The sequence below is a fragment of the Aedes aegypti genome, chromosome 2 (genome assembly GCF_002204515.2).
Source record: "Aedes aegypti strain LVP_AGWG chromosome 2, AaegL5.0 Primary Assembly, whole genome shotgun sequence".
Taxonomy (NCBI): Eukaryota; Metazoa; Arthropoda; class Insecta; order Diptera; family Culicidae; genus Aedes; species Aedes aegypti.
In genome coordinates, this window is record NC_035108.1 from 59187236 (window position 1) to 59214458 (window position 27223).

At 35.9% G+C, this 27223-nt stretch overlaps 2 protein-coding genes across 4 annotated transcripts in view; one reads left to right on the forward strand and one right to left on the reverse strand.

Annotated features, from left to right (window-relative positions):
- On the forward strand, nt 1-27057 carry LOC5568107. The gene is made up of 5 exons (XM_021840954.1): nt 1-276; nt 348-637; nt 23745-24151; nt 26575-26731; nt 26949-27057. Exons 2-4 carry the CDS (start codon nt 531-533, stop codon nt 26703-26705), a joined length of 645 nt encoding a protein of 214 aa, XP_021696646.1. The 5' UTR covers nt 1-276; nt 348-530; the 3' UTR covers nt 26706-26731; nt 26949-27057.
- Nucleotides 26961-27223, reverse strand: part of LOC5568108 (probable nucleoporin Nup54) — a 30406-nt gene continuing 30143 nt past the window's right edge. For all 3 annotated transcript variants that reach the window (XM_021840951.1, XM_021840952.1, XM_021840953.1), the window contains exon 4: nt 26961-27195. In XM_021840951.1, coding sequence (XP_021696643.1) covers nt 27062-27195 — 134 coding nt within the window. In that variant the 3' untranslated portion in view covers nt 26961-27061. The remainder of the gene's footprint in view (nt 27196-27223) is intronic.

Sequence of the window (27223 nt, forward strand, 5' to 3'; positions counted from 1 at the left end):
TCAACACGCGGCTGGATCAATAACATTTCCAGTAATTTCCCATCAATTCAAATCAACATATAAAACCCGACCGGCATTTGCCCGTCATTGTTAGTATTGTGTTGGCAACCACTCAGGTGGAAAATTCAAATTAAATACTTTGCAAGCGGAATTACAGTTTATTGCACCCGTTGATCCTAAAACAATACAGAACGAGGACCTTTCTTTGTCATCCTTTTCAACAAAAGACGCTTCGAGACAATTGGGACTGATCTCACTTCATTAGAATAGAACAAGGTAGGTTGGCTGTTTGAATTTTTGCGTCTCTATATGTGAGCATTCCCAGCGGATCTAATTATTGCTTTTAGTATCATTGTCTTCGGCGTCGTCGTCATCGTCACCCACCATTCGAGAGAACAAGAAACAGGATAATTTCTCTGTTTTAGCCGGGAGCTGGGAGCTGGGCAAGGAAGCGGAAGGACTAGAATAAATTAAATTTCTCCAGAACCCCTTTCCGTCTCCTGATCGTTAAACACTATCTCAGAAGCAACATGCCAACGGACAGGAAGATGGGCGCAATGAAAAAAATGGCCGAGAGACAACCGGCCAACGAACGGGTGCATCCGAGCATGGAACCCATTGTTCGGGACGGTAAAATGTGAGTATTTTCCCGCTAAGAGTCATGTGTACAGGGCTGGTAGCATTAAAGATATTATGCCTGAAAAAGTCCAAATAGAGACCAAGAAAACAAAACAAGAACAAACTGGATTGAGGAGATAAGTTTTCAAGGATTACAAAAATAATCCAAAATTATGTTTCTCTAATTTTTCTGATAGTTTTGAGGCATGTATACAGTGCCGTAGCGTGCTGTTGGCCAGGTTGGCGACCGCCAAGGGCGCAAGTCTTTAGAGGGGCGCCAAAATGCGTGACGCATATAGTAGAATTTTTGGAGATGTACATTGAGTAAAGGTACCTCTTAAGTCAAAGTTTCGAGAATAAAATCGTTGACAAAAACATGACAAGTTGAAACAGTTTCTGAATAAATTCAAACAATATATTTTGGAAGCATTCTAATAGATGTTGAGGAATTCTTTAAATGAAAGTTCTTTAAATAAATTTTTATTATTTTTAAATTTATTTAAGATGTTTTAAAATAGCAGTAAATGTTTTGGAAAATCAGTAAATATCTAAAAAACAGTTACAAATCGAATGTTTGGACCATGAACAAATTGATGGAAAATCAGCGAAAGCCTAATAATTATTGGCGAATGAAACATTGAATTTAGCAATTGAAATTGGGCCAATACTTTTTTGTTACCCGAAAGAAAAAAAACATTGCTTTAAAATTCGCGCAGAACTCCTCAACACCTCAAGAAAGGCATTTTTGATTAGTGACAACATTTTTTTTTGTTTTATTCCATGTTACCATTTTAAATGCAGCTTCTAGAGCCATCATTCAGCGAACTGTTTTTCGTGATCACTATGGTTGTTCTAGAGGATATCCTGGCAAAATTTCTCCAAAGCAGAATTCTATTTTGATCTCTTTGAGTATTACCTTAAGTAAATAACATCTTCTATTTTTTACACAAATTTCTTTGACATGTAAATTCTTGAAGTATATTTATGATTCAATTCAAAAATGTTCGAAAAATTCTTGTTTGTTAAGAAATTATTTAAAAAAAAACCTCCAATTTTCTCGTGGTGTTCACGGTTGACAAAATGTGGCTAATAGATAGCATTGAAAAGATGTTTCCTTTTTAAATATTGACCACATGCATTAGAATACTATGTAAACATGGTTTTAGCAATGTCTACAATACTTTATTTCAGAATATGAATTGTACTGAGATTTCAATAAAGGTTTAAGTTAATAAATCCAGTAATTCCTGCGAGTTCATCTTTGACAAAATAAACAGCATTTTTATAAACAATTTATTTAGAGTGAGCATGTATAGAATCAATGCCAAATCAATCTTCTGGAGCAGAAATCTGAAGAATCAGACCGGATTTCGAGCTGAAAACTTTATCCAACTATTGATTAATTTATCAAGTTTTCAGCTCGAATTATTGTCTGATTATGTAAATTTGTGCTCTCGAAAAGTTGAGGTGTGGCTTCGCTTCATCTTTACTTCAAAACATCTTCTAGATAACTTTTGGACTATCTGACAGTTCAGCTAAAGATAAATCTGCAAAAGCACAACTCTAGAGAATCAAAAACAGCCATTCAAGCTCAAAACTTGATCCATCAGTTTCTAGGTGGTGGTGATTAATCGATTAAGTTTTTAGTTGGAACCGCTGTTTGGTTGTCAGGATTTTTGCTGCTTAAGATTTGAGGAAAAGCTTCGAATACAAAAATTTTTAAAACATTTTGTATGCGTTCTTACAAAACATTTGCAACTTTTTCCATTTTCCATACAAAATTACCAACTTTGGTAAGCTATATCTCAGTTATTTATGGACCGATTCGAATGAAACTTTCACAGAACATCAGATATGACTTGAGTTTTAACATATATTTTTTAATAATTATAAGTAATAACGGTTGAACAAAAGTGAAATTTTCGACGAAAAATTCAAAACTATTTATCTCAAAATTTGATAGCCCTACACAAAATCTGTTTTGAGCAAACTTGTTTATCTCGTTAAACTCTACAACTTTGCTGAAGATACCATGAAGCTATTCCTTCAATATGTTTAGTTATGTTTAGATTAAATTAAAAACATTTAAATCATAAATGCCCTGGGTCTATCGCTAGCTTTTATAGCGAATCCTTTGACCTTTTACCTCTCCCAACACCCACCTCCGTAGCACTTATGAGGGTGTCGCTGAGTCGGTGGCCTCTCATTAAGCAAGTGCTACATCAACATTTCCTTCCCCTATCCCAAGTTACGGTAAAGATGGGCGTGGCCAGGAGTAGCGATATTTATGGTTTTGGTCTTCTTGTTTAAGATTGGATCAAGGAATATTCCCCATCCTTGTTCTTGAAGGCAGTCTGAATGAGATTATCGAAAAGAAATCTACGTTACGGTATACCTACGCTAACGCTAACGCTAACGCTAGAATCTTGGAGGATGTCCCAGGGAAATCGATGGATGAATTACTGGATAAAATTTTGGAGGAATTTTGATTTTTTGGAGGGATTCGGATGATTTCCTAAATAATTTTTAGAGAAATTTTATTTCTGTGGTTCTTTCTGATAAAAACCAGGGTGAATTGTTGAGGCACTGACTAAACTGACGTGGTGGCTAGAGCATTTTGCTTCATGAATAATAGCCAAATATTTGAATGAAAATACGTTGGAACACTAACTCCACCTGGTGGTTTTTGTAAAGAAACACTTTGACGGACAAATCTTTAGCACTCCGAGGAAAAACTACACATGTTCGGGTAAAAATACGAGGAATATATTTAATTATAATTGGGAAATAGAGAATACAAAAATCTAAGCTTTCTTTTACGAAATAAAATTTTCTTGACTCAAATATATTGCTTTAGAAACAGACTCACATGATTGTCGATAGTTTTGACAAAACTAAAATGCATCATACGAATTTGATTTAGTTTATTTTAGATTTAGTATTTTACTCATACCTTCCTAGTTTGAAACCAGTGTGTATTGTTTGGTTTGACTGATGAAGATGCTCTTTGTATAAATAGCTGTGATGTTAAAGTCACCAAAATAGCTTTGGTGAGCGAATTTGACGGATAGCGCCGACAATTTTTGTCGCATAGGATTCATCGAATGTAGCGCGGTTGTTGCACCATGGCCAGATTCATTTCCCGAGCGCGTGCACGGAAAGAAATAACAATTGTGATTTAAAAAAAAAACAGTAGCGGAAAATCAACTGATGATCATTGTCAGCAATGGTAAATCGGTCTGATGTATTCTGCGCAGTTCATATGTATTTTCCACACGTTCTCCTATAATTGTTTTTAATCCACTTCGATACCGTCAATCCGCCCCCAAAACTGGATGGCGTACACTCAGCTTAACGCAATTTATAATTAAGTATTGAGTTGTAAATATTAGTATATATTAGTTGTGTTGCTAGAGGACATCTTGAAAATTCACTGAGATTCTTTCAGAAACCCTTCTGAAATTATTATATGTAGTTATTTCTTTAATCGCTCTGATTTTTCCAATAACCTCCTTGGGACTTCCTATTGGACTATCCCAGAAACCCATCTTGGGTTATTATGGAAATCCTTTCAGGATTCTGCTGTAAAATTCTGGAATTCTGCCGAAAATGATTTAATGATTGCTTTCCAGTGTAATGGAATCTATTTTAAAAATCTGGGTTCGGGGATTCTCACAAAATTTCTCGGGATTTCTTCTGGAAATCCAATCGAAATTATTATTTAAATTCTGATATTTTCCTCGTAATTCTTCAGTATTTCTTCCGTGAAACTCTTTGAAAGTTCTTCAAAATCCCTTTGAGATTCTTTCCGAAAAATGTCTTAGATTATACCTATTATTCTAGAATACTTTCGGAAAGACGCCTGAGACTATAATCAAAAAAAATCTATTATTTCACTTCACTTTCTTCCGTGCAAATTCTTGGGATTCTTTCGGAAATTCCTCTGGAATTCTTTTGTAAATCCCAATGGAATTCTCCCAGAAATCCCTGTGGAATACTTCCGAAAATCCTGCTAAGAATCTTCCAGATGACGGGGATTTTTTTAAATCTTTATTTATGGAAATCATCCGAAAATTCCTCTGTAATTGTTTGTAAATCCTCCTTATATTCTTACAGAAATCCTTCTTATATTCTTACAGATTTATTGCTATTGATTTTATTGTTTCTGCCTGAGATAATTTTGTATATCCAGAATTTTTCCGAAAATTCCTTCGTGATTCTTTAGAATTTTTTTCTAAGATTTTTTGAGAAAAAAAAACTCTGAGATTCTTCTGGAAATTCATAAGGAAATGTTTTTGATTTTTTTCGTGATTTATCATTGATTTTCCTTGAAAATTTTCTTAAATCCTTGGCAGAATTTTCTGAAAATCCCTCTTGACTTCAAATGGAAATCCTCCAAGAAAACTACCGGACAGCCACTGGGACTTTTAAAAAAATACCTATGAGATTCTTTGATTACTGATTTCTTTTTCTGAGCATCTTTTGAAAGTGACTTTTAAATGGTTCTGGAAATTCCATTTGAAATTATTCCGTAAATCTTTCTGGAGCTCTTCTGGACATCGTAATTATTCTGGAAAATATTCATGAAATCGTCTGGATGTCTGTGACTTTTCATTGAATCTTCAGGGGTTCTTGCGAAATAACTTCTGGGATTCTTTTGGATATCACTGTAAAAAAAAAAAACATTCAAAATCCATTCGAAATTCTCCTGAGATTGTTTCAGGAATTTACGAGAATCCTTAAAATAATTCCTTTAGAAATCTCCCTGATTTCTCTGTGGTTCTTCTGTAAATCGACCTGGGGTTCTTCCGGAAACCCTCCTTTAATTCAAAGCAATTTCCAGAAAAATTTTCAGAAGGATATTTTTAGGAATCCTGTATATTTTTCCCTAAGAATCTCAATGTAATTAAACAAAATACCAGAACAATTTACGGTTGAATCCCACAAAAACTTCCGGTGGAATTCTTGAATGCTTATCATTCAAGCAGAATTCCAGTCGTATTTCCGGATGAATTTCGGCAGGTTTTACGGAAGAATCCCAGCGGAATTTCTTGAAAAATTCCAGTAAAATTTCTGGAAGAATATTTGAAAGATGTTTTGAAGTCCTCCAGCAGGATAACAGAAAGAAATCTGGGGGTATTGTAGAAGAATTTCCGAAAGAATCCTAGAGAGATAGTCGAAATAATAACAGTTTTCTTGAAAAATTCAGGAAACTCCCACAGTCTAGAGGTAATTCGGGAAGAATTTCTGCAAGAATCCTTAACAGAAGCATTTGAAGGATCCTCAGAAAGATTTTCGAAAGTATCCCAGAAGGCTTCCCGAAAGAATGCTAGAATGATATATGGAAGATTTCCTACAGGATTTTTGGAAGAGTCCCAGACAAATTTGAAGAATATGGACGTAAAAATCTCAGTGGCATTTCTAGAACAATTTCAGAAAGATTTTCGGAAGCATCCTCGAAAGTATTCTAAAGGGATTCCGAAAGCATCTCAGGTGATTTCCGGAAGAATACCAGAGGTATTTTCATAATAATCCCAGAAGTATTTCCGGAAAAAGGCCAGAGTTATTTTCGGAGGAATTCTCGACGAATTTGTAGTAGAGTCGTAGTACATTTTTTGGCAAAATGATCTAAAAATATCCAGAAGAATTGCATCAGGATTTTTGTTAGAATCTTCCATTGAATTTCCGAATGAATCTTCGAAAATTTCGATTCGAATTTGATTTATAGGATTTCAAAAGTAATCCTTAAGGAGATAAACGCAAACTCACATACAGATTTATGCAAATATTCCAATAAAATGTCCAGAAGAATCACAAAGGATATCCGAAAGAATCTCAGATATAGTACCGGAATGCTAACGATTTTTTTTAGATGAGTCCAAAAGCGATATCTGGAAGTATTCTGTGATTTCCAGAAGAACTTAGAGAAAAATCAGAAATAATCTCAAGATTTCCAGAATAATCCCAGAGAGGTTTTGAAGGATTCATAAGTGATTTAAGGAAGAATCCCAGGAGGGAAATTCCATAGAATTCTGGAGTAATCAGAAGTGATGTTTCTGTGAATCGCCTTGGAATTCTTCTGGAAAATTTTTCAGAAGGATATTTTTAAGAATCTCAATGGAATTTCTGAAAAATACCAGAACGATTTACGGTTGAATCTCACGAAAACTTCCGGTGGAATTCTTGAATGATATCCGGAAGAATGACAGTCGTATTTTTGGATGAATCTTAGCAGGTTTTACAGCACAATCCCAGCAAAATTTATTGAAAAATTTAGAATAGAAAGATATCCGAAAAAAACTCCAACAGGATTTTTGTAAGAGTCCCAGGAGTATTTCAAAGATATTGGCGTAAAAATCTCAGTGGAATTTCTTGAAGAATTTCAGAAAGATTTCCGAAAGCATCTCAAGTCATTTTCGGAAGAATACCAGAGGCATTCTCATAAGAATACCAGAAGTATTTCCGGAAAAAAAAATCTAGAGTTATTTTCGGAGGAATTCTCGAAGAATTTCTAGTAGAGTCGTACATTTTTTGATAAAATCCTCTTTAAATATCCAAATGAATTGCATCAGGATTTATGGTAAAATCTTCCATAGTATTTCGAAAACAATTTTCAAGAATTTCAAAGAATTTAATTTCCTGGATTTCAAAAGTAATCCTAAATCACATACAGAATTCTGCAAAAAAAATCCAAAAAGATGTCCAGAATAATCGCAATGGGATATCCGGAAGAATCTCAGAAGTAATACCGGAATGGTAACGTTTTTTTTGGATGAATCCCAAAGCGATATCTGGAAGAAAATTCGGAAATAATCTCTAGATTTTCAGAACAATCCCAGCGAGGATTTGAAGGATTCATGAGTGATTTAAAGAAGAATCCCGGGAGACGCTGCCAAAGAATTCTAGAGTAATTTCTGGAACAATTTTTTTTTTCATATGATTTATATATAAAAATACTCTGATTCAAATATATTTCTTGTGTAGCGTTAAGTTTCACTGCAGACACAGCTCGTAACATCAATAATACATTTAATTTATAAATCTTTTAAGCACATCCAAATTGAATAACAGTTCAAAGAGTACCATTCTCATGAGTTTTTGAGGATCATATGGTCGGTGTTTAGACAGACCAGACTAGATGAATTTTGGAGCTCTAAGGATACGTAAAAAACTCCATCAATTTTAAATCTGCCATGTTATTTTGATACAAATGTATCATCAAATAGATAAGTTTCATTATTGCAGTAAATATCTATACTATTTTGATGTTTCACATGTTTGGGGTACATTTTTCTTACTCGATTAAAAAAAACACTTGATTCAGTCTGTCTGAACACTGACCATATCTATGTTTGCTATTTGATATTTAAATACTTGAATTGTGCTGTATCAATATTTACAGGTAATTATAATAAGTAAGTATGTATAGAACAATAACAATTTTAATTTATCCCCATAATTGAACGACAATATTAATTAGAATGAGCCTCCACCACATCATCCTTCTCAGGAGAATTTTGATTTCCAATATTTATTTTTGCGGTGGTTCAGAATTGAAAATATCAAAAGTCTATTGTAATCACATCCTTTTTGTTCAACTGCATGTGGTGTTATTCGATATTTAAAATAAGATTCGTTAAGCCGAACATGTTGATCCTTTCACAAGAACCAACAACGAGCATTGCTTATGTTAAGAGATTTTATCGTAATGCACAACCAGCCTAAACGTTCTTCCCCTTTTGTTTATGTACTTATTATAATTTCAAATTATTTTAATTAAATTAGTTGTGTTGTCTACTATTGTACACGGCAACATGTTTCAAAATAAGTGGAGCTGCTTTTAAAACAAACTTTAACATCGATCAACCAAACCATAGAATATCCAAAAATAAAAATAATAATAATAATAACCGATCATTGCAAATCGAGCCGAACTGGCGCTTTTTCCGTGCGCACGCGCTTTCTGCAGAGCTGTCAAACAGACTTTTGTGCCTTCCTTCTTTCGCTCTCCTTCAACTCAACAACTCAGCACGATCCACCTCCTGGTGGATTGGTGAGCTGTCTGGTTGTTGCAGATGAACAATCATCGTGTAGCGCGACATCATCATTGACACTAAGCTTGCAACTCACCAGAAAATCGTGGTACAATTAACAACGGCCCTAATGTCACCTTCGTACTATTGACGTTGCATCAGTTTGACATTTGCGACCACTCATCATTTGAATTGACCGTTGCATATTTTCGGTTACCGTCTGCAATCGAGAGTCACGTCAGTTTAGTCAGTGGTTGAGGTATCCTAAAAAAAATTCTTGGAGAATTTTACCCTCAATTTTTCAAACTTTCAACACAAGCGCATGGAAGAATGTAGTCGAAGAACTGTCAAAACGTATGGAAAATAATGAAAAACGTAAATTACCGTCGGACGGGGCTACTTTTGATTCCGGGGGCTACTTTGGACAATCACCTTTTGTATTTATTTGCAGCGTAAATATTAATCTGAGCAATTTTGTGTCTTCAGCACTTTTATTAACCAATGTATGCTCTACCACAAGGCATGATAATTTTTTGGAACAACATCAACAATAACAGGATAAACAAGAAAATATTTCAAAAAAGGCCGAATAAATATTCACAAGGCATAAAACATTGGCTATACAAACATTGTTTGAATTTTACCCATGTCGTGGAAACTTATTGGGAGCATCACAAAACTATCGAATCGTCAAGTTTCATAAAAATTTTGTGATTTGTTTTGCTTAAAATTGTTGTTTTAATAAAATAATTGATCAAATGTCTTATTTTTTACGACTTTTATTTTATTATAATGTTTTGATTTGAATATTTTACAACATAAAAAAATTGAGATGAATATTTGTAAAAGTGAATAGACATAAAACACACATATTTGAATACCAAGTTCACGACATAAGTTTAAAAAAAAATTGCGTCGTATTTTACATGAATTTGTAGTACAAAACAATTGCATCCTTCAATTGCCAAAATAAGATACTCTTAAGCCAGTTCTAAACTGCTAAGAAGCTTAAAGTATATTACAAAAGCAAACTTTCACTTCTTTACGATCTTGTAAAACTTTACTTTATAGATTGCGTTTTTATGGAAATTGCTTTTTAGTTACTGGTATTAATTATTACTGGTATTACTGGTCCTTTTACATATCGTTCATATAACAGTACGAATAGAAAATACACTTTTTATACGTAACTCATTAATCATCGCAGTACCTAGTAGTTGCATCGTTCGTTTAGCTTAAAAATCTAGCATTCGTAACTGATAGTTCCATTTAAGAGGAAGTATAAAGTTTAAGTTTCATAACTGAAAATAGTAAATAGCATGTTTCGCTGAAATTTGTTATATATATGTAATAGTTTCGAATTTTGCAATTTTCTAAGTTATGTTTATCAATGAAAATACGTTCAATAACATCACAATGGACGATAACCCATAGAATCTGTTTGAAATTTATAAGGAAAATCATTTCATTATCAAATGGTGGAAATGTCCAAAGTAGCCCCTTTTTTGTCTTGAAGGACAAACTTTTTTCGCTATTCAAGCATTTTTGTTAATCCTTGATGGATTTGCCTCATCTTTTGCATACTTGTTACGTACATATACAACTTAAATGTATGCAAGAATTATCAATATCTATCCATAATTCTAAGAATTACAAATCTTCAAAGTTGAAGAATGTGGAAATAATGTCAAAAGAAGCCCCGTTTGACGGTACTTGCAATTTGGAAACTGGATCAAAAAAGTGGTGATTAGAAATCAAGTGTAAAGTGAATACATAACTTTTTGTGTTTAGTTCATCTTCCGTAGAGCTTTCTTTGGTTCAGGATTTCGTTTTTACTACCACTGAAAAAGAGCCATCTATTGCCTTTTCCGTTTTGAATATCGCCCTATTCCGTGTGTTGCCTAATACCGTGTATTTGGGAATTATGAGGATTTCTAGCATATTATATGATTTATTTTTCTTAATGATAGTCACAAACGTTAGCACATTAAGTAGTATTTAGAAAGCCATGACAAACTTGTTGCACACACAAACAAACAAAAATAATGTTAGAATGTAATCGCCTGGTGTAAACACAGAGCTGGTAACGGCCAGACAGCAAAATAATAGTGACTTTAGTGGCTAAAATTATCAACTAAGTGACCAAATAGTGACTTCATAACTACAAACATTAATCTAAAATGAAAATTCAGAAACTAAAATATGATCTTTACAACTTAAAATATCAACAAACCTACACATAATGTAAAATCAAAAATAAATTTACTTTTAGTATTTCGAAATACGTCTTGACAGATAATTGCTTTCAACGTATACAAATGACTTCACCGAATTACAATAAATGTAAAACATCATCAAGCGACAGCGTGCGTAGTAGAAAATCTAGTAAATCTTGTAGGGGCGCATGAGTAAAAGCTCGGTCGCAGAGCTATGCATACGCAACAACTTTAAATCTCAAATTCCAGTCAGTAGAGAAAATCTCCTATAAATTCAAAATTCATCAACTCTGAAGACAGAAATTATGGCAAAACTCTTTGGCATTAAAGTCGAACTTCTTCGAGATTCTGCTTCTGTATATGCCAGAGTTGCGAAATGGATTTCTGAAAAAAAGTGCTTTATGCATTCAGGACGAGTTCTAGAGTAAGGTTGTATGGCGACCCTTACACAAGTTGTAGATAAATTCCTCTATGTTCTTGTGGAATTCCCGACGAAATCAAGAATTTACAAATAAAAGACGAAAAAATCCCAGTAAGAATTAATTTGAAATTTAATCCTTACTAACTCACAATCTAGCTCCGAAGATTCATCTGTTTTCGATGAACTCGAGAAAAACTGAATTTGGTGACTATTGTGCCACAGTAATTAGAGAATGATTTAGACTTATTACAATAATCCAAATAATTTCTGTTTCTGTTCGGAATGAACCACTGCGACCAGTTTTCTTTGATCTTTTGTCCCGTGTCCTTTGTTTAGTGCTTGTCGTTCTACTCCATTACTATTGAGGAACAATGAAATAGTCGTTTTTTTATACAATTATCATTTTTTACCATTTTGCAAAAAGCCTCTTTAGAAAAAAAACCGTTATTTATACCTTTCTGAGAAAACAGTATGTCATCATTAAACTCTCAAAAGCGCGCCTCTTAATCAGGTTGGGCCACAAAGCTGGTTGAATGATACTGATTTTGATCATGCATCAGTACTTTAGCGTATCAAATTATTGCTTCTACTTATAAGGTTCAAGTCGTTTTTTGTAACTGTGAACAGGTTTCATCACATTTGACGTATAGATTCCTTGAAACAAGAAGATTATTTTAGAAGGTCGGAGATTTGCTAGTCCACTGATTCGGAATCGTTTACCGCCTAGATATCGATACTCAGAACTCGGAAAGAACTTGTCTCATGAATTAAAACCAGCCTCAGATGCTGATTGAGTCATTTTTCCACTTCGACCTCCTCATCTCATCTAGGACAAATAGGTTAGTCCTAGTGACTCGTTTCTCTCTCGGTCGGAAGAGACCGTAACTTATAAGTATTAACAGAACAGATACGAAAAATCTAGATATTACTTAGTACTCGAAGTATCCAAAACAATCGTATCCCCAACACTTATTTTAAACCGATTTCGAATTTATTAGCCTATACGCCCATGTGTGTGCAAACAACGACTATTTCTATTCTAAAGCGCGTTTTTGGAATAGAAATAGTCTTTCGAAATCGTAGAGATAAAAGGATAGACTAAATCCGCGGATTTGTCGAATTTCTTGTAAAATTTTGGAATCCATTTCTAAACTAGTTCCTTTTGGATATTATCATAGGCCTAATTCCTGAAAAAGTTGCTTACAAATTTAATAAAAAAAAAAAGTTGCTTACAAATTTAGTAAAATTCGTTAGCATAAAAAACTGTAAAACAAAAATTTGCTGCTATTTAAGTTTGAGAAGCTGATCCAAATTATAGTTGATTTATCTTCAGATCACGAAAATAGTGACTTTAGTGACTTTTTGCTGCAAATAGTGACTGTTTAGTGACCAGGTCGAAAAAAGTAATCAAGTCACTAAAAAGTGACTCGCTACCAGGCCTGGGTATTAGGGCACGGTTACTTATGTGTTCCAAATACCGTGTTTCAGTTATAATTATAAAATGGAGAAGTGAAATATATATTCTGTTTCCCGAATCAATCATGCAAACCTTAATACGTTGTTCGATACAAAAGTTTTATTTTTGATGCGCTTCGTTCGTTTAATTGAGAGATGTTTCAAAATGTGACCCGGCTGTCGGGGTCAGATGCACGGTATTTGAAACACTGGTATGTTTAACAACATCAACTGTAACTATGTATCGTAAGTAAAAACACGTCTGATAGGGTTCAACGTTGGAAAGCGAATGAAAAGTTTTATTGATTATTACAACTAACAAACTTCGGTTACTAAGGTCGTCATGGATTACTTGATGCTAGCACTCCTCCCTAATCCTTGATTCCGATGATCCTTTTCATGGTAGAGACTCCGGATTGTATAAAAGGCTTGGTAAATCCGTCTGCGGCTTGGTCCTTAGTATTCACGTAATTGATTACCACTGAACCATTTTCAATAGCATCGTGAACAAAGTGAAAATGTATATCGACATGCTTTGTCCTAGGGTTGTAGCTTCCATTTTTGGCTATGGCGATAGCAGATTGATTATCACAGAAAATCTTGATTTGTCTTTCTCCAAAAATTTGCTTCACCATATTTCTCCACCAAAACGCTTCTTGAATCATATATTCTGCCTCGCACGATGATAAAGCTACCGTTGGTTGCCTTTTAACATTCCATGAAATCGCTCCACCTTGAAGCATGAAAACGTATCCCGTAGTTGATCGTCGAGTGTCCATATCTCCTCCTCAATCTGCATCGGTGAAGCCAATGATTTCATCGTTGCCTTTCTTGTTGAACGAGAGCTTGTTGTTGATCGTTCCCTTCAAATATCGGAAAATCCTTTTGACGGCCGCCCAATGTTTTGGACCTGGATTGCTACTAAATTGACTAACTGCGTTGACTGCATAGCAAATATCCGGACGCGTGGCTTGTGATATGTATTGCAAACATCCGACAGCTTCTTTGTATGGAACCTTTTTCATTTCTTCAATTTCTTCCCCTGATTTCGGGGCCATTGATTTGTCCAAACGCTCGCTAGGTTCGAATGGTGTTGAAACGGGATGACTATTTGCCAAATTGAATCTGTTCAGTAAGTCTTCAATATATTTACGTTGGTCTAACAATAATTCTCCTCGTTCCTCATTCCTGGTAATTTGAAGTCCTAAGCAATACTTCGCTTGACCTAAATCCTTCATGCGAAATCGGTTACACAAGAATTTCTTCAAGCGTTTCTTCATTTTTGTGTCATTAGTGAATATAAAAAATCGTCTACGTAAATTGTAATAAACAGCATATTCTCTCCTTCAATTGAATAGTACAAGCAAGGATCCGATTTTGATTGCTCCAGTCCAAATTCTCGTAACGTTTTATCAAGCTGCTGATTCCATGTTCTACTAGATTGCTTGAGGCCGTAAAGCGATCTTTGAAGTCGGCACACCTTCATCGGATCCGTTACAAATCCCTCTGGCTGCTGCATATGGATTACTTCATTGTTCAGCTTACCTTGTAGAAATGCTGTGATTGCATCCATTTGATCTACCTCCAAATCGAATTTGACCGCTAATGCCATCAAATATCGTAATGTCGAATATCGCACTACCGGAGCGTACACTTCATCATAGTCGATGCCTGGCCTCTGTGAGCATCCTTTGACCACTAAACGTGCCCTATAGCAGTCAACTTTTCCATCTGGTCCTCGTTTTATTTTAAAAACCCATTTATTCTTGATGGCTTTTGCTCCGTCTGGTAAGTCTTCCAGGCAGTGTTGTTCAGACTCATTTCCCCGAAAATAACATTTTCCGAACTACGAAGCCACGAACTACTACAACCATGCTCTATCCTCCTAAGATAGAAAAGCAGATGGTTAAGCTTGAGTACTGCACACAAAATCGATCAATTTTGATCCCAGAGAGCCACAATTCAAGTTTCGGTGAAATGAAATGAGTGAGTGAGTGCGAATCATTTCACCGAAATTTGAATTGCGGCCCACCGAGACCGAAACTGTCGGATCCCATGTGTAACACTCAAGCCCAACCACCTCCCCCTTTATCTCAGGAATACAACGCACAGTTATAACAGTTCATGGCTTCACAATTCAAATTTCGGGGAAATGAGTCTGGTCAACACTGCTTCCAGGATCCACGTTTCATTGGACTGCTGACCTCCGCCTGCATCGCCTCGAGCCTTAGCTTCCGGTCTGGTCTGCTCAATGCCTCTTCATAGGTGGTTGGATCGCTCATTGACTCAATACTGTTCATTGTAGAGTTACCGTTTGTGATTCTGGCCGTCGGATGTGGGTTTTGAGATACAATTTGGCCAGTATACGTACTATAAGTTATAAAATCAGTATACTTGCCTGGGTGGCGGCGCTCCCGACCGCTGCGCCTAAACTCATGCTCTTGGAAAGCTGGTCTAACTGATTGCGGTGGGAGCGCAATCTCGTCGCTAGCATCTTCAAAATCGTTCCCTGAACTGCTGCTGGTATCGCTAGAATCTTCCCCATCATCATTTGCTGCGTTGGATATCTCTTCTTCATTTGCTATCGGTTCAATTTCATTTACCTGTTCTCCTTCCAGCATCTCTGGGACTCGCAGTTCGTCAATCACGTCAGAAAATTCTATTTCCAAAAAATCTACCTTATCATCTCTGTTGGCTATTTCTCCATTGCATTGATCTTCATTGAGTATCTTCACATCTCTGCTAATAATAATCCCTCCATTCTCCGGCTTGTACAGTCGGTAGCCTTTAATATCATCTGCATAACCGACGAATACACATTTTGTTGATTTCGGATCCAACTTCAACCTTTTTTGTTTCGGAACATGCTCCATGGCAACAGAACCAAAAATCTTCAAATGTCCAACGTACGGCTTCTTATTCGTCCACGCTTCTTCTGGAGTTTTACCATGTAACGTTCGTGTTGGGCTGCGTTTGATCAAATATACCGCAGTATTCACAGCTTAGGCCCAAAATTTCTTCTGCATGTTTGCGTCATTCAACATGCTTCGAGCTTTCTCCAGAATTGTTCTACTCATTCTTTCAGTCACTCCGTTCTGTTCTGGTGTGTACGGACAAGATTTCTGATGCCGGATACCATCACGCCTCAAACTTTCTTCAAACCGATCCACAATGGTCGGGCTCAATATAAAGGGGCGGCCAAAACTACCAAAAACTTTTTTGAGATTTTTATGATTTTTTTAATTTTTAACTATACCTCATGTGTTATATTATTATGATCCTTAATTGAAATTGAACTAAAATTTGAATTTCTATGACTTTTATGATGGCAAACCGGCTGAAATTCAAAAAATTGAAAAATGTAACAATAAAATAAAGCACAAAATTTATATTTAAGGCAGAGCGTTAATGATTAATCATAAATTCAATCATGATTAATGATTAATGATTATGATTAATCAAAAATGTTAATCATTAATCACAAAAAATCAATTGTTAATCATTAATCACTAATCATAATCATTGCAATATTATGTTTTAATCATTAATCATTAATCATAATCATAAAGATCGCTAATTTTATTCAGTAATCATAATCTTAATCATAAGTCAAACATTTAATCAATCATCAATCAATCATTGTACAAAATTTTACAAATTTTACAACATTGCCTTCTAATGTATAACTAAATTTTGCATTTCCTATATCTTGTGACACAAACAATGAAATTTTATGCTCAAGGAACGTCCAAATCCAACTAAGTACAGCATGGCTTTGCTTTGTATCCGAAGACGTTATCACAAGATTTAAAAAGACCCTTAAATATGTCCTCCACGTAAGGCCCCAAGCACAATGTGAACGGCAACGCGGTACAGCGGCAAAACGGCACGCCCATTTTGATCTACACTTTACTTATCAATCCAGTGTCGACTAAATCCTTTTCAACATTGACTTGACAAGTAGAGTGTAGCTCAATATGGGCTTGCCGTTTTGCCGTTGTACCGCGCTGCCGCTCACACACGCAATCGAGAATCCTTAACAACTTCCATTTAAAACTTCATAATTTATGAAGTTGGATGTGTTGCAAGCTACGCTTCCACTATTTCCAGGATACTGGCTCTTGAAGCAGAGCAATGGACCATTTCTGTGAATTTTTTTCATTGGCTTATATGCTTTCTGGGGGTTAGATCTGACGGAAATGGTCTATTGAATCGTAATTTACGAATCGATACCCACAGTTTCAAAGATAAACATAAATCCTGATATTTACGGAATTTTATTAGAAGACGACTGAAAAACATAATTTTGAAAAACTACCGTAAAACTAAACATTACATAAACTTCGCATATGGATTAAATGTTCACCAGATAGGGCGCGTTATCCCTACATCACGAGAGGACTCACGGACGCAGATGTTAACCTGAATTCGATTTCAACTCAGTAATCACACACTACTCGCCAACGACTTGTTGGACGAGATTTGTATAGTGCAAGCTCAGATTTATTTCAATTTCTTTATTTCTTTATTTGGAGCACACAATGGGTCGTGACGTTTTCAATATAAATACGATAAATGATAATTTAAAAAAAAACTATTGTTTTGAAATTGAAAATTTTGATCAAATTTGACATTATTATATGCCTTATATGGGTTAATCATAATCACTAATCATACTGAATTTAATCAATAATCATAATCATTAATCATCTAAAATTGTAATTTAATCATTAATCATAATCATTAATCATACTCTGGCTTAAAAATCAATCACAATCATTAATCATGACTTGAAAATTTTTAATCAATGATCATAATCATTAATCATGATAAAAATGAATGAAATCATTAATCACTTAATCAATCATTGCGACCCGTTAATCATTAACGCTCTGATTTAAGGAATGCAATATTTCCCCAAAGTTACCCACTATCTGAAAACTTTCCATTTCGAATATTGCACATCAAAAAACATCCTTAGATCTTACAAAAAAACTTTAAAATTTTTGCAGAAATTTGCTGATTTGCATGTTAGAACTATTTGAATAACTCAATATTTTACATATATTTTGACGATATTTTTCATACAAAGTTTATTTAAAATATATTTAACCACTATTTATACACATTTTGATCAAACTCGATCAGATATAAACAAAATTTGTGCTTTCAGCCCAATTTGATACCAATTTTATTTAAAAAAAAATCTTTTTGTTAAAGATACGTATTTTGTGAATAACCCCTTCTGAAACAACAGAAATGTCAAATAACATATTTCATCGATAAAAATAGTTTTGGCCAAACTTCACTTTTTTCCGACCATTGTGCGACCGTTGATAAATTCTCGTCCATTGTCGCTTCTTAAAATTTTCAACTTAAAACCAGTTTGTCGTTCAACCATTGTTTTAAAATCTTCGTAAGCTTCATATACTTGATCTTTGGTCCGCAGGGTATACACAAAAACTTTCCTAGTAGCATCATCAATAAAACTAACGAAATATCGACTACCGGCCAACGAAGGTACTTCAAATGGTCCGCATAAATCCGTATGTACGAGCTCCAACGGCTTGCTTGCTCTGGATTCACTGTTTGGAAATGGGTCTCGGGAATGTTTGCCTTGAAAACATGCTACGCAATTTAAATTCTCCATCTTGTTCAATTCGAAGCCAGTGACCATCTGCTTCAGTTGTTTCAAACTCTGCACATTCAGGTGACCAAGCCTTCGAAGCCAACTCTGCACATTCAGGTGACCAAGCCTTCGAAGCCAACTCTGCACATTCAGGTGACCAAGCCTTGATAAAAACGCATTTTGTACCTGCCGATTCAATCGATATAATCCTCCTTCGGCTGTTCCCGACGCAAAAACTTGTCCATTTTCATCCAGCACTGTACAGTCACTTGCTGTGAACTTCACCGCGAAACCTTTGCTGTATATCTTGCTGACTGACAAAAGATTAGCTGCCAAATCCGGAACTTCTAGGACTTCTTGTACATCCACAGGGCCTTCAACACAATCCAGACTTATGACGCCTTTGACTCTGGCCATCATACTGGTTTTGTTCGCTGTACTAACTTGACAAGAAATCTCCTGCTTACCGTGTAGATTCTATCCAGGTTTTGCCATGTGTGTGGTGGCACCAGAGTCGAAATACCATTCTCCTTGGTCCACGTCACCGACTGCCAAAACAGCGCACATTGCTCGTCCCTTGCTGCTTTTCTGGTTAGGCTTCTCGGGACAATTTGCCGCGTAATGTCCTATCTTCTGACAATTATAGCACGCTCGATCCTCTTTGACTCTTGTTGATTGCTTCTTACGACGCTGGGGTTGGTGTTCTCGCTCCGCTCCGCTGTAGAATGCTCCCTCATCTCTTGCGCTTCGTGGTCCATGTTTCACCTTAACGTCTTACAGGATTTTCGCTTTCACTGCATCTGCCTTCAAAGCTTGTCCAGACGCTTCTAAACCCATCACCATTGGGGCATAATACTTGGGTAGTCCCATCAATAATAGAGACGCCAACCACTCATCGGCTACGGGGAACTTGATTTCTGCTAACTTGTGACTTGTTGAGAACAACACATCCACATATGCTTCCGTACTTTCAAAATTCTCCAACCGTATCGACGTTAGTTGCTGCAACAAACCAATCCTCCGATAAATTCCATCGTCTTGAAATGCTGACTTCAACTTGTTCCAGGCTTCTTGTGCGTCCTTCGCATCCATGACTAGACTGTAGTTAGTCTTTTCGAGACTGAGACAAATTGTTGATAACGCTCGCATTTGAATATCTTCATCGACGACTTGACCCTCTTTTGGCATAATAGCGCACCAGGAACCTTCACGTATTAAGGTGAAGATGAATCGAAGCCAAAGTTCAAATTTTCAAGAGCACGGATCTGGAGAACCAAACATCCGTTTAAGCTGAAAACTTAATCGATTGGTCACTAGCTGGTGGTGACCAATCGATTAGGTTTTCAGCTCAAACGGATGTTTGGTTCTCCAGATCCGTGCTCTTGAAAATTTGAGCTTTGGCTTCGATTCATCTTCACCTTAAGGTCATCTTTATGGCGAACGCCCATGACGCGTAAGGGGTCATGCACAAATTACGTCACGCTCCAAGGGGGGGAGGGGGTCGAGCCAAGCGTGACAAGCCTTACAAAATTTAAGGAGGACTCATACAAAAAGTGTGACAAAGGGGGGGGGTCGAAAAAGTTGAAATTTAGCGTGACATAATTTGTGTACCATCCCTAATTTTCTCGGCCTTTGAGCTTCTCGATCGAAAGAGATATGCTATTACTACCAGTCGCACGAACCACTCTCGGATCCACAGTACTTCCTGCCCTTGATCCAGATTGAACTGCACCGGAAACTGCATCTCCAGATCCTCCGCTACCAGCGCTCGAGAACATCTTCACAATTACCGTTTGATAAACTTAAAACTTCTTCAGGACTACGTTACGGCCAAATTCGGATTTGCGTTACGGCCAATGTCCTGGGCCCATAACCTATCGTAAGTAAAAACACGTCTGATAGGGTTCAACGTTGGAAAGCGAATGAAAAGTTTTATTGATTATTACAACTAACAAACTTCGGTTACTAAGGTCGTCATGGATTACCGTTTTGACTCATATTCCGAACACTTAAGGTCAACAGTGACTTCAAATGCATCTGATGGGCATAAATTAGCCGATATTTGTGTAAATTTTAATTTCTTCGCAAAGTCTAACTGTTAGCTATTGAGTGTACCAATAATGATGTTAGTTTAATTAGTTTTAGTATTGCTTTTACTTAAAAGTAAGGAACAACATTTTGATTCAAATGCCGAACACTGTGTTTATTCTGTCTCATATTCCGAACACCTTGATTCAAATTCCGAACAGCATGAATAAATCATATTCAAATGAATTATTTCGCAAATACATTTATCTGAGCTTGTTCTACTGGTCTCAAACTAGAGAATCGTTACTACTCCCGCGGTATAAATTATATTGGAGACGTTCAAATTGAATTGCAATTGACTGCCATTACCTTGTTATTTGGTGACATATTTCAGCGAAACATTTCAACCAAATCGCCATACAAAAACCGAGTGTTCGGAATATGAGTCTGTTCGGAATTTGAGACAAAACGGTACTTGATGCTAACACTATGGCTAAAATTTTCAAAATGGTTCAAATCATATTTTTTATGCAAAGTATGTAAAACGGTCTACCGTGTACCCACCAAACTTTGCGCAGTTAAGGAATTGTCATCCTGTTTACGCTTCTAATAAGGCTAAAATTTGTATTTTTTCATTCAAACCTTTGCCAACGATAGGCTTTTAACACATAATGTAAAAAAATAAAAATAATCCATAAAAAATTAAAAAATGCAAAAGGTGATTCACATCCTTGTGCCTAACATTGCGCACAAAATCTGAATTGTTCCAAACTTTGCGCATGATGTGCCTAACTTTGCGCATACTTTCAAATGCTCGTTTGCTTATAATAATTTTACTTTTTTACTGGTTTTGCATTGAACAAAAAGGGTATAACTAATATGAGTTTCATCAGGAGTTTTTTTTTCGTAAATTTCAATTTAATTTATTCAACCACCCCAAACAGAGTGAAAGCGAGTAGTGAGTTACTATGTTCTTATTTTTTATTATATACTCACAAGATAACAATTTGAACAATATAGTTGACAGCTTATGCTTATTTGTTTACGTACGTTGCTTTATACAATTTATTCTCTTGTTTTTTTTTTAATTATTAAACTTATTTTTTATTTTCTTGTTTTTTTTTTATTTTGTTCCATCGCTTTGAATAACTATAAAATTATATTATATATTATATAAGTGAATAACTAAGAAATTAGATGCTCGTATCCACTGTTGATGGCCGTGACCGATTCGATTTCGCACAATTCGGAAGCATTTTAAACAAAATCTTCTCTGTTGTACACATCGTCAGCTGAAAGTGGAGGATTTCCAGATGAACTTGACGAGTCTATAGCAGTGATGTGCCTCAACTGAAGCTCAGGCGAGCTGCGCTTGAGAGTTTTCTCGTTTGTCTATTAGTATTTTAAGCTTCAGGTTGCTTAGGGGCTGTCCCTTAATGGACAGACCCTTACTTCCCACTGAATCCATGGAAAGCATCGATAAGTTCGGGAGATGTATCGATCTCTGGTGTTTATTTATTTTTTTGAATTGCCGCCAGTACGGATATTCCATAATTGAACGCTTTTTGCTAGGCAACTGGAGCTTGAATCATTGTCCATCAACTGGGAAGCCAACCATTGCGCTATCAATTATCCAAGTTTACAGTAAAAGTCCTCCTGCGTTAATACAATGAGTTTTCCGAGATTTTTCAATGCACACCTTGCCTTCAGCTTCATACAAAAGGTATGAATATTACATGTAGCCACTGCCTTATGGATTGACTGACCATTCCTGATAAGATCGACAGCTTTTGTCATTTGCAAGGACGTACATGTATTCACATGCCATTCCAAATTGCTAGAAGTGCGCAAAATTTAAGACCCTTTTGTAAAAAATGGGTCCTAACATTGCGCATCGCTTTTTTCAAATAAAAATTCGACATATTATATGGAAAATTAATAGAATTACTAGAATATTACCTTTTTTTTTTGCAAAAACACCTCAAATATACTTTCCACAACACAGTTTTGTTCAGAAAAATCAATACAGTACCAGAACAACGGCCTAACTGACAAATGTAAACAAATTGAGTTTTATTCACCAAACTACAATAATATACTGCACAACTGTTTCTTAAAAATAACGTTTTTCAAGAAATAAGTGAGAAAAACATAAAGGCGCATTTGATATTCTCTTTCGATACGAACTCTGATGTCAATTTCGCCCACCTTTCCCCCTTGCGGTAACCGGGCGCATTTGCGATTGAGTGTGGCAGCAGGGCGCATTTAAAACTGAGTGTGCAGAAGGTCGATAGTGAAGAAGGTTCGTGTGAAAGAGCGTAGCAAAACGGCGAAGCTGATGATAGTCAAACCAGAAGGATGAGGTAGAAAAGCGCAATCGCTGCTGTCAAACTGAAGGAGACGAAAAACCGAGGGGCGCAACAACCCTCAATTTTGATGGATGGCGCATGATGCTTTTTTATTTATTTTAACATGTTGTTCATAATATGAAAATAAATCAAATGGTTTGTTACAAAAGTAATATTGTAATGGATCATACAAAAATGCATCATGCGATTAAATCGATCGGAAACGTAATGTAGAATTGAAATTATATCCGCTGAACTTCAAACCGATTTTACTGACAATGTATTAGTGTTCACATTCGCCCTAATTCTGACTCTGTATTGAAATGTTCATTTTTGGCAGAGCCACTCCTTAGCGCTTGTGCTAAGACGGTGTAAAAGTTGACGTTTTATAAGGTTTTTTGTTTATTTACTAACATTAACGAGGGTTCTTTAATAAACAAATGTATGTCAAATACTTATTTCACATAAACGAACATGTTGCTGAAACTGAATTGTTAAAAAATCAATGATCCATTATCATTTTTTCATGCTTCTTAAAAATGCGCAAAGTTTGGAGCTGAGCAAAGTTAGGTGCGCACACGGTACTATATAAACAATGAAATACTTGAAAATAATCATACGTTATTTTTACCTGATCGATTGAAACATGATTTTTTTAACCTCGCGGTAATCGACCATGTCACGGTAGAAGAATTTCTAAATCTTTTTCTCGAGTAATGTGAGAAGAAATTTTTGAAGAACGTGTGAAATAGTCAAAAGAGTCAATGAAGAATTTTGCACCAGGATTCTATGCAAGAATAGAAAGGAAAAAGGAGGCTTCAAAGACCATATTGGTTAAAAAATAAACTTTAAATGTCTGCCATTAAAAAAATAGATTTTTCAGAGACTTGCAGTAAAAAGTGACCAAGCCTCTAAAAAGAGACCTGCTACCAGCCCTGTAGTATATGCTATTGCAGCTTATCCAATTCCCATGAATGTCCTCATTCTTTCGAACAGACGCGAGCAAATCGAGCTGGAGAGTAAGGTCCGCCGGGAGTACCAGAAAAAGTGGGGCTTCATAACGGAACCGGAATCGACGGAGTACTTTGACCTCAAGAAAAACAACCAACGGCTGAAGGAGCTGCAGCAGCAGAAGAACCAAAAAGTCAATCTACACGAGTACAACGGACACGGCGAGTCGTACTTTGTGTCGAAGCAGATGTTCAAAACCCTGTTGGATACCTGTCGGTGTGGGAGGAAAAAGGTTTGCAACCTGCATGCGCTCAAGTGTCTACAGAAACCGAAGAGTACGTATGAGAAGACCGATGACGAGGAGGAAGAAGAGGAACAGGAAGCGGGTAAAGATGACGCAGCTAGTGATAAGAGTGCGAACTATATTCCTAAGGTTCCAGTTTTGAGTTCGGGTGAGTATAATTTGGATATCATCTTTGGTAGAACTCATAAAGGATACTTTTGAAGCATTGACGTAACATAAATTTCTTGATGTTGCGTTGAATCTACGCTGAATGAAAAAGCATTTTCAGCAGTACTTGTGGCTGCTCGATGTTAGAGAATCAATTTGGTGAGCTCGTTTCATGCTTTTTTTAAGAAGTAATTTTTTTTTCATTCGCGACAACATATGAGTGGTTTGCGCATCATTAGTACCGTCGATGGGGGTGACAATAGGTCTAGGGGGTGAGATTGGGTCAAAACGGAAAAATATGTTTTGCGAAATATTTCAGCTAATAACGCTGATATTACTAAAATTAATAATTCATATGTTAGGGAACATATTATTACACATAATTCATCACAATATACATTTTTAGAAAGAGTAGTTTTTGTGTACTACATCAATAAACTTGCATGTTGAAACTAGATAAAATTTACAACATTAAATCCTCCTGTATAAAGTATCACGCATGTACTCTAGCTTCTATCGTTGTATTAGTAGAATGTTTAAAGTCTTTTCATTACACATCACAGGTATTTTCCGGAATCTGTTTGATTTTCCCACAAAAATATCATTTTTTTCGGTACGATGTCCAAAAAATTAAAAATGGGGGTGAGATTGGGTCAAGCAAGAACGATAGTAAATGAAATTCCAAGTCCACTTTTTTGATATTTTACGGTGCCGGGTGTTCTCTTTTTTCATTAAGATGTGTTTATTCTTTCTAAATACAGCATCTCTGAAACATCAAACAAGTCTACTTAAGTATTCCGTGCATTGAATAACAATACAACGCATTTTGACAACTTCTCAAACCAGCAACTGCGCGGCAACATCGTAAATTTTTATCAAAAGGGTGTTTTTTTTCTAAATTTGATTATTTATCAGTGTTTTCATATTATAGAAATATCTCACGGAAGTACAAATGAGTTGGATCGCTGAAATACTGGGATTATGACGTCAACTTCTGCCTGAAATTTATTGATCGTGGAATGTCGCACCGAAATTTAACTATTTGCGAAGGTTTAAAATAATCACTGTTTCAGTACACCTTTGGGGAAACTAAATGGGCTTTATAGCAATGGGGATGAGACTTTGACGACAATTTGAGGGAAAAACCAAGAAAATTTATGTAAACTTGACGATAAGTGTTGGGTTTACATATGTTTTCTCATAGCTCTTCAATTTTCAGTATAATTTTTCTTTTAAATGGGTTTATCATACTTGTAAAACATCTTAGATATCTTTTTGTCTTGTTTGCATCGTTTTTTGTCAAGATTTTTCACTTGTGAATGGTTTTGAAATCATATTCTCGAAAACAAGTTATTTCAATTACAGTGACCCAATGTCACCCCCTCTATGGGGTGAGATTGGGTCATTTTTCATTCACTTGAGGTGCCGCTGTGAATAAATATTTGTCTTTAATTTTTTGAACAGTTGTTAATGTACCATCAAAGTACATACACACAAATTTAAAGTTTATTGGAGTTAAATTGCGATAGTAATTCAAAAAATAAATCGCACGTATCCCTTTTTGACCCATTGTCACCCCCAACGACGGTATTGGCGAAAAGCCTTGTTCTGGCTTCACATAATATCAAAAACACATAACTTACATTTGACCTATATTTTCGTAATTATAAAAAAAAAATCGTTTAATTGGTTCGACATGTTCACGCGATCAAAAAATCGGTGTCGAACTTTTCATGTCAGTGCTCGATATTCTTCTTGAATAATTCAAAGTTTTCGAGATTTTTCGGGACAAGTGAACACCTTACTTCTGTATAATTACTTCAGCCTAGGCAACGATTTGATACCGCCCCGCGAACCAAACATATTGATAATTCCTGCTTTAGGAAAGACTCATTTTAAAGAATGCTCTTAGCAATGCTTAGACGGGCAAGTCTCAAAAGTTCATAAGTGGTACAATTGGGTCCTAAAGCCCTGTCCCAATTTTAGTGCCAAACGCTTAAGTTTAGGCCAAAAACACATGTTTACTCAATTTTTTAATTTTTTCCGTTGGTTTAAGCGCAAAAACATTGTTATTAGATTTTGTCACATCCTTTGGCTTAAACTCAAATTTTGGGTGTATTTTGTTTTCCGTGTCCCTTACGAAATGTCAGATAGGAACAACCCCAGTGGTCGAACTAAAACCCCTGTGGTGTTTTTGTCGACTAAGCGAACGTCAAACATGATCAAAAGTGTCAAGGTTCATTTATGGACCAAATTTTTAAATTAAAGTTCAAACATGATATAGCCATTATTTGAGCGGGAAAAATTGCTAAAGTAATTACAGTAACATGCTTTTTCGTGTTATTAAATAAAAACAAGATTTCATTACAAATTTTAGGACCCAATTCACAGTTAACACTCATCATGATCTCAAATACATTCCAGGTATGTACGGTTGGCCCCAGAACCGCTTCGTTGCCATGGAACGGACCACCTACTACATCTCACCCCGGTACACGATGCCTGGTCACCCGATCGTGGACAGCCACCCGTATAGTAACATCATTCTGGGCTAAATTTCTCATTCTTTCTACGCATCAATTTAAGGTGAAGATGCATCGAAGCCAAACTTCAAATTTTCAAGAGCACAAATCTAGAGAACCTGACAACCGTTCGTGCTGAAAATCTAATCGATTGGTCACCACCAGCGAGTGACCAGTGAGTAGCATTTTCAGCAAACATGATCAAGCAAACGGTTGTCTGGTTCTCTAGATTTGTGCTCTTGAAAATTCGAGGTTTGGCTTCGATGTATTTTCACGTTAACATCCTGATTTCCAGTTCTCAATTAGAATTAGGCATCTCTGTATTCATGTAGCAGCAACATAGATCGAGTGTGTAACTTACCTCATGATTTCAGGAAAACCTAAATCTTCTAGCCTTGTATCAGTCGTGACATTCCATCCGAAATCACCTTGAGGTCCTTGAGGTCTTTGTTCACCGTTTCCACCAGGAATGCCATAGCCTTCTGCTGCATTGTCAAGAAGCTCTTCATCTCCTCCGATGATTCTGCGAAAACAAAATATTTTTCAAATTA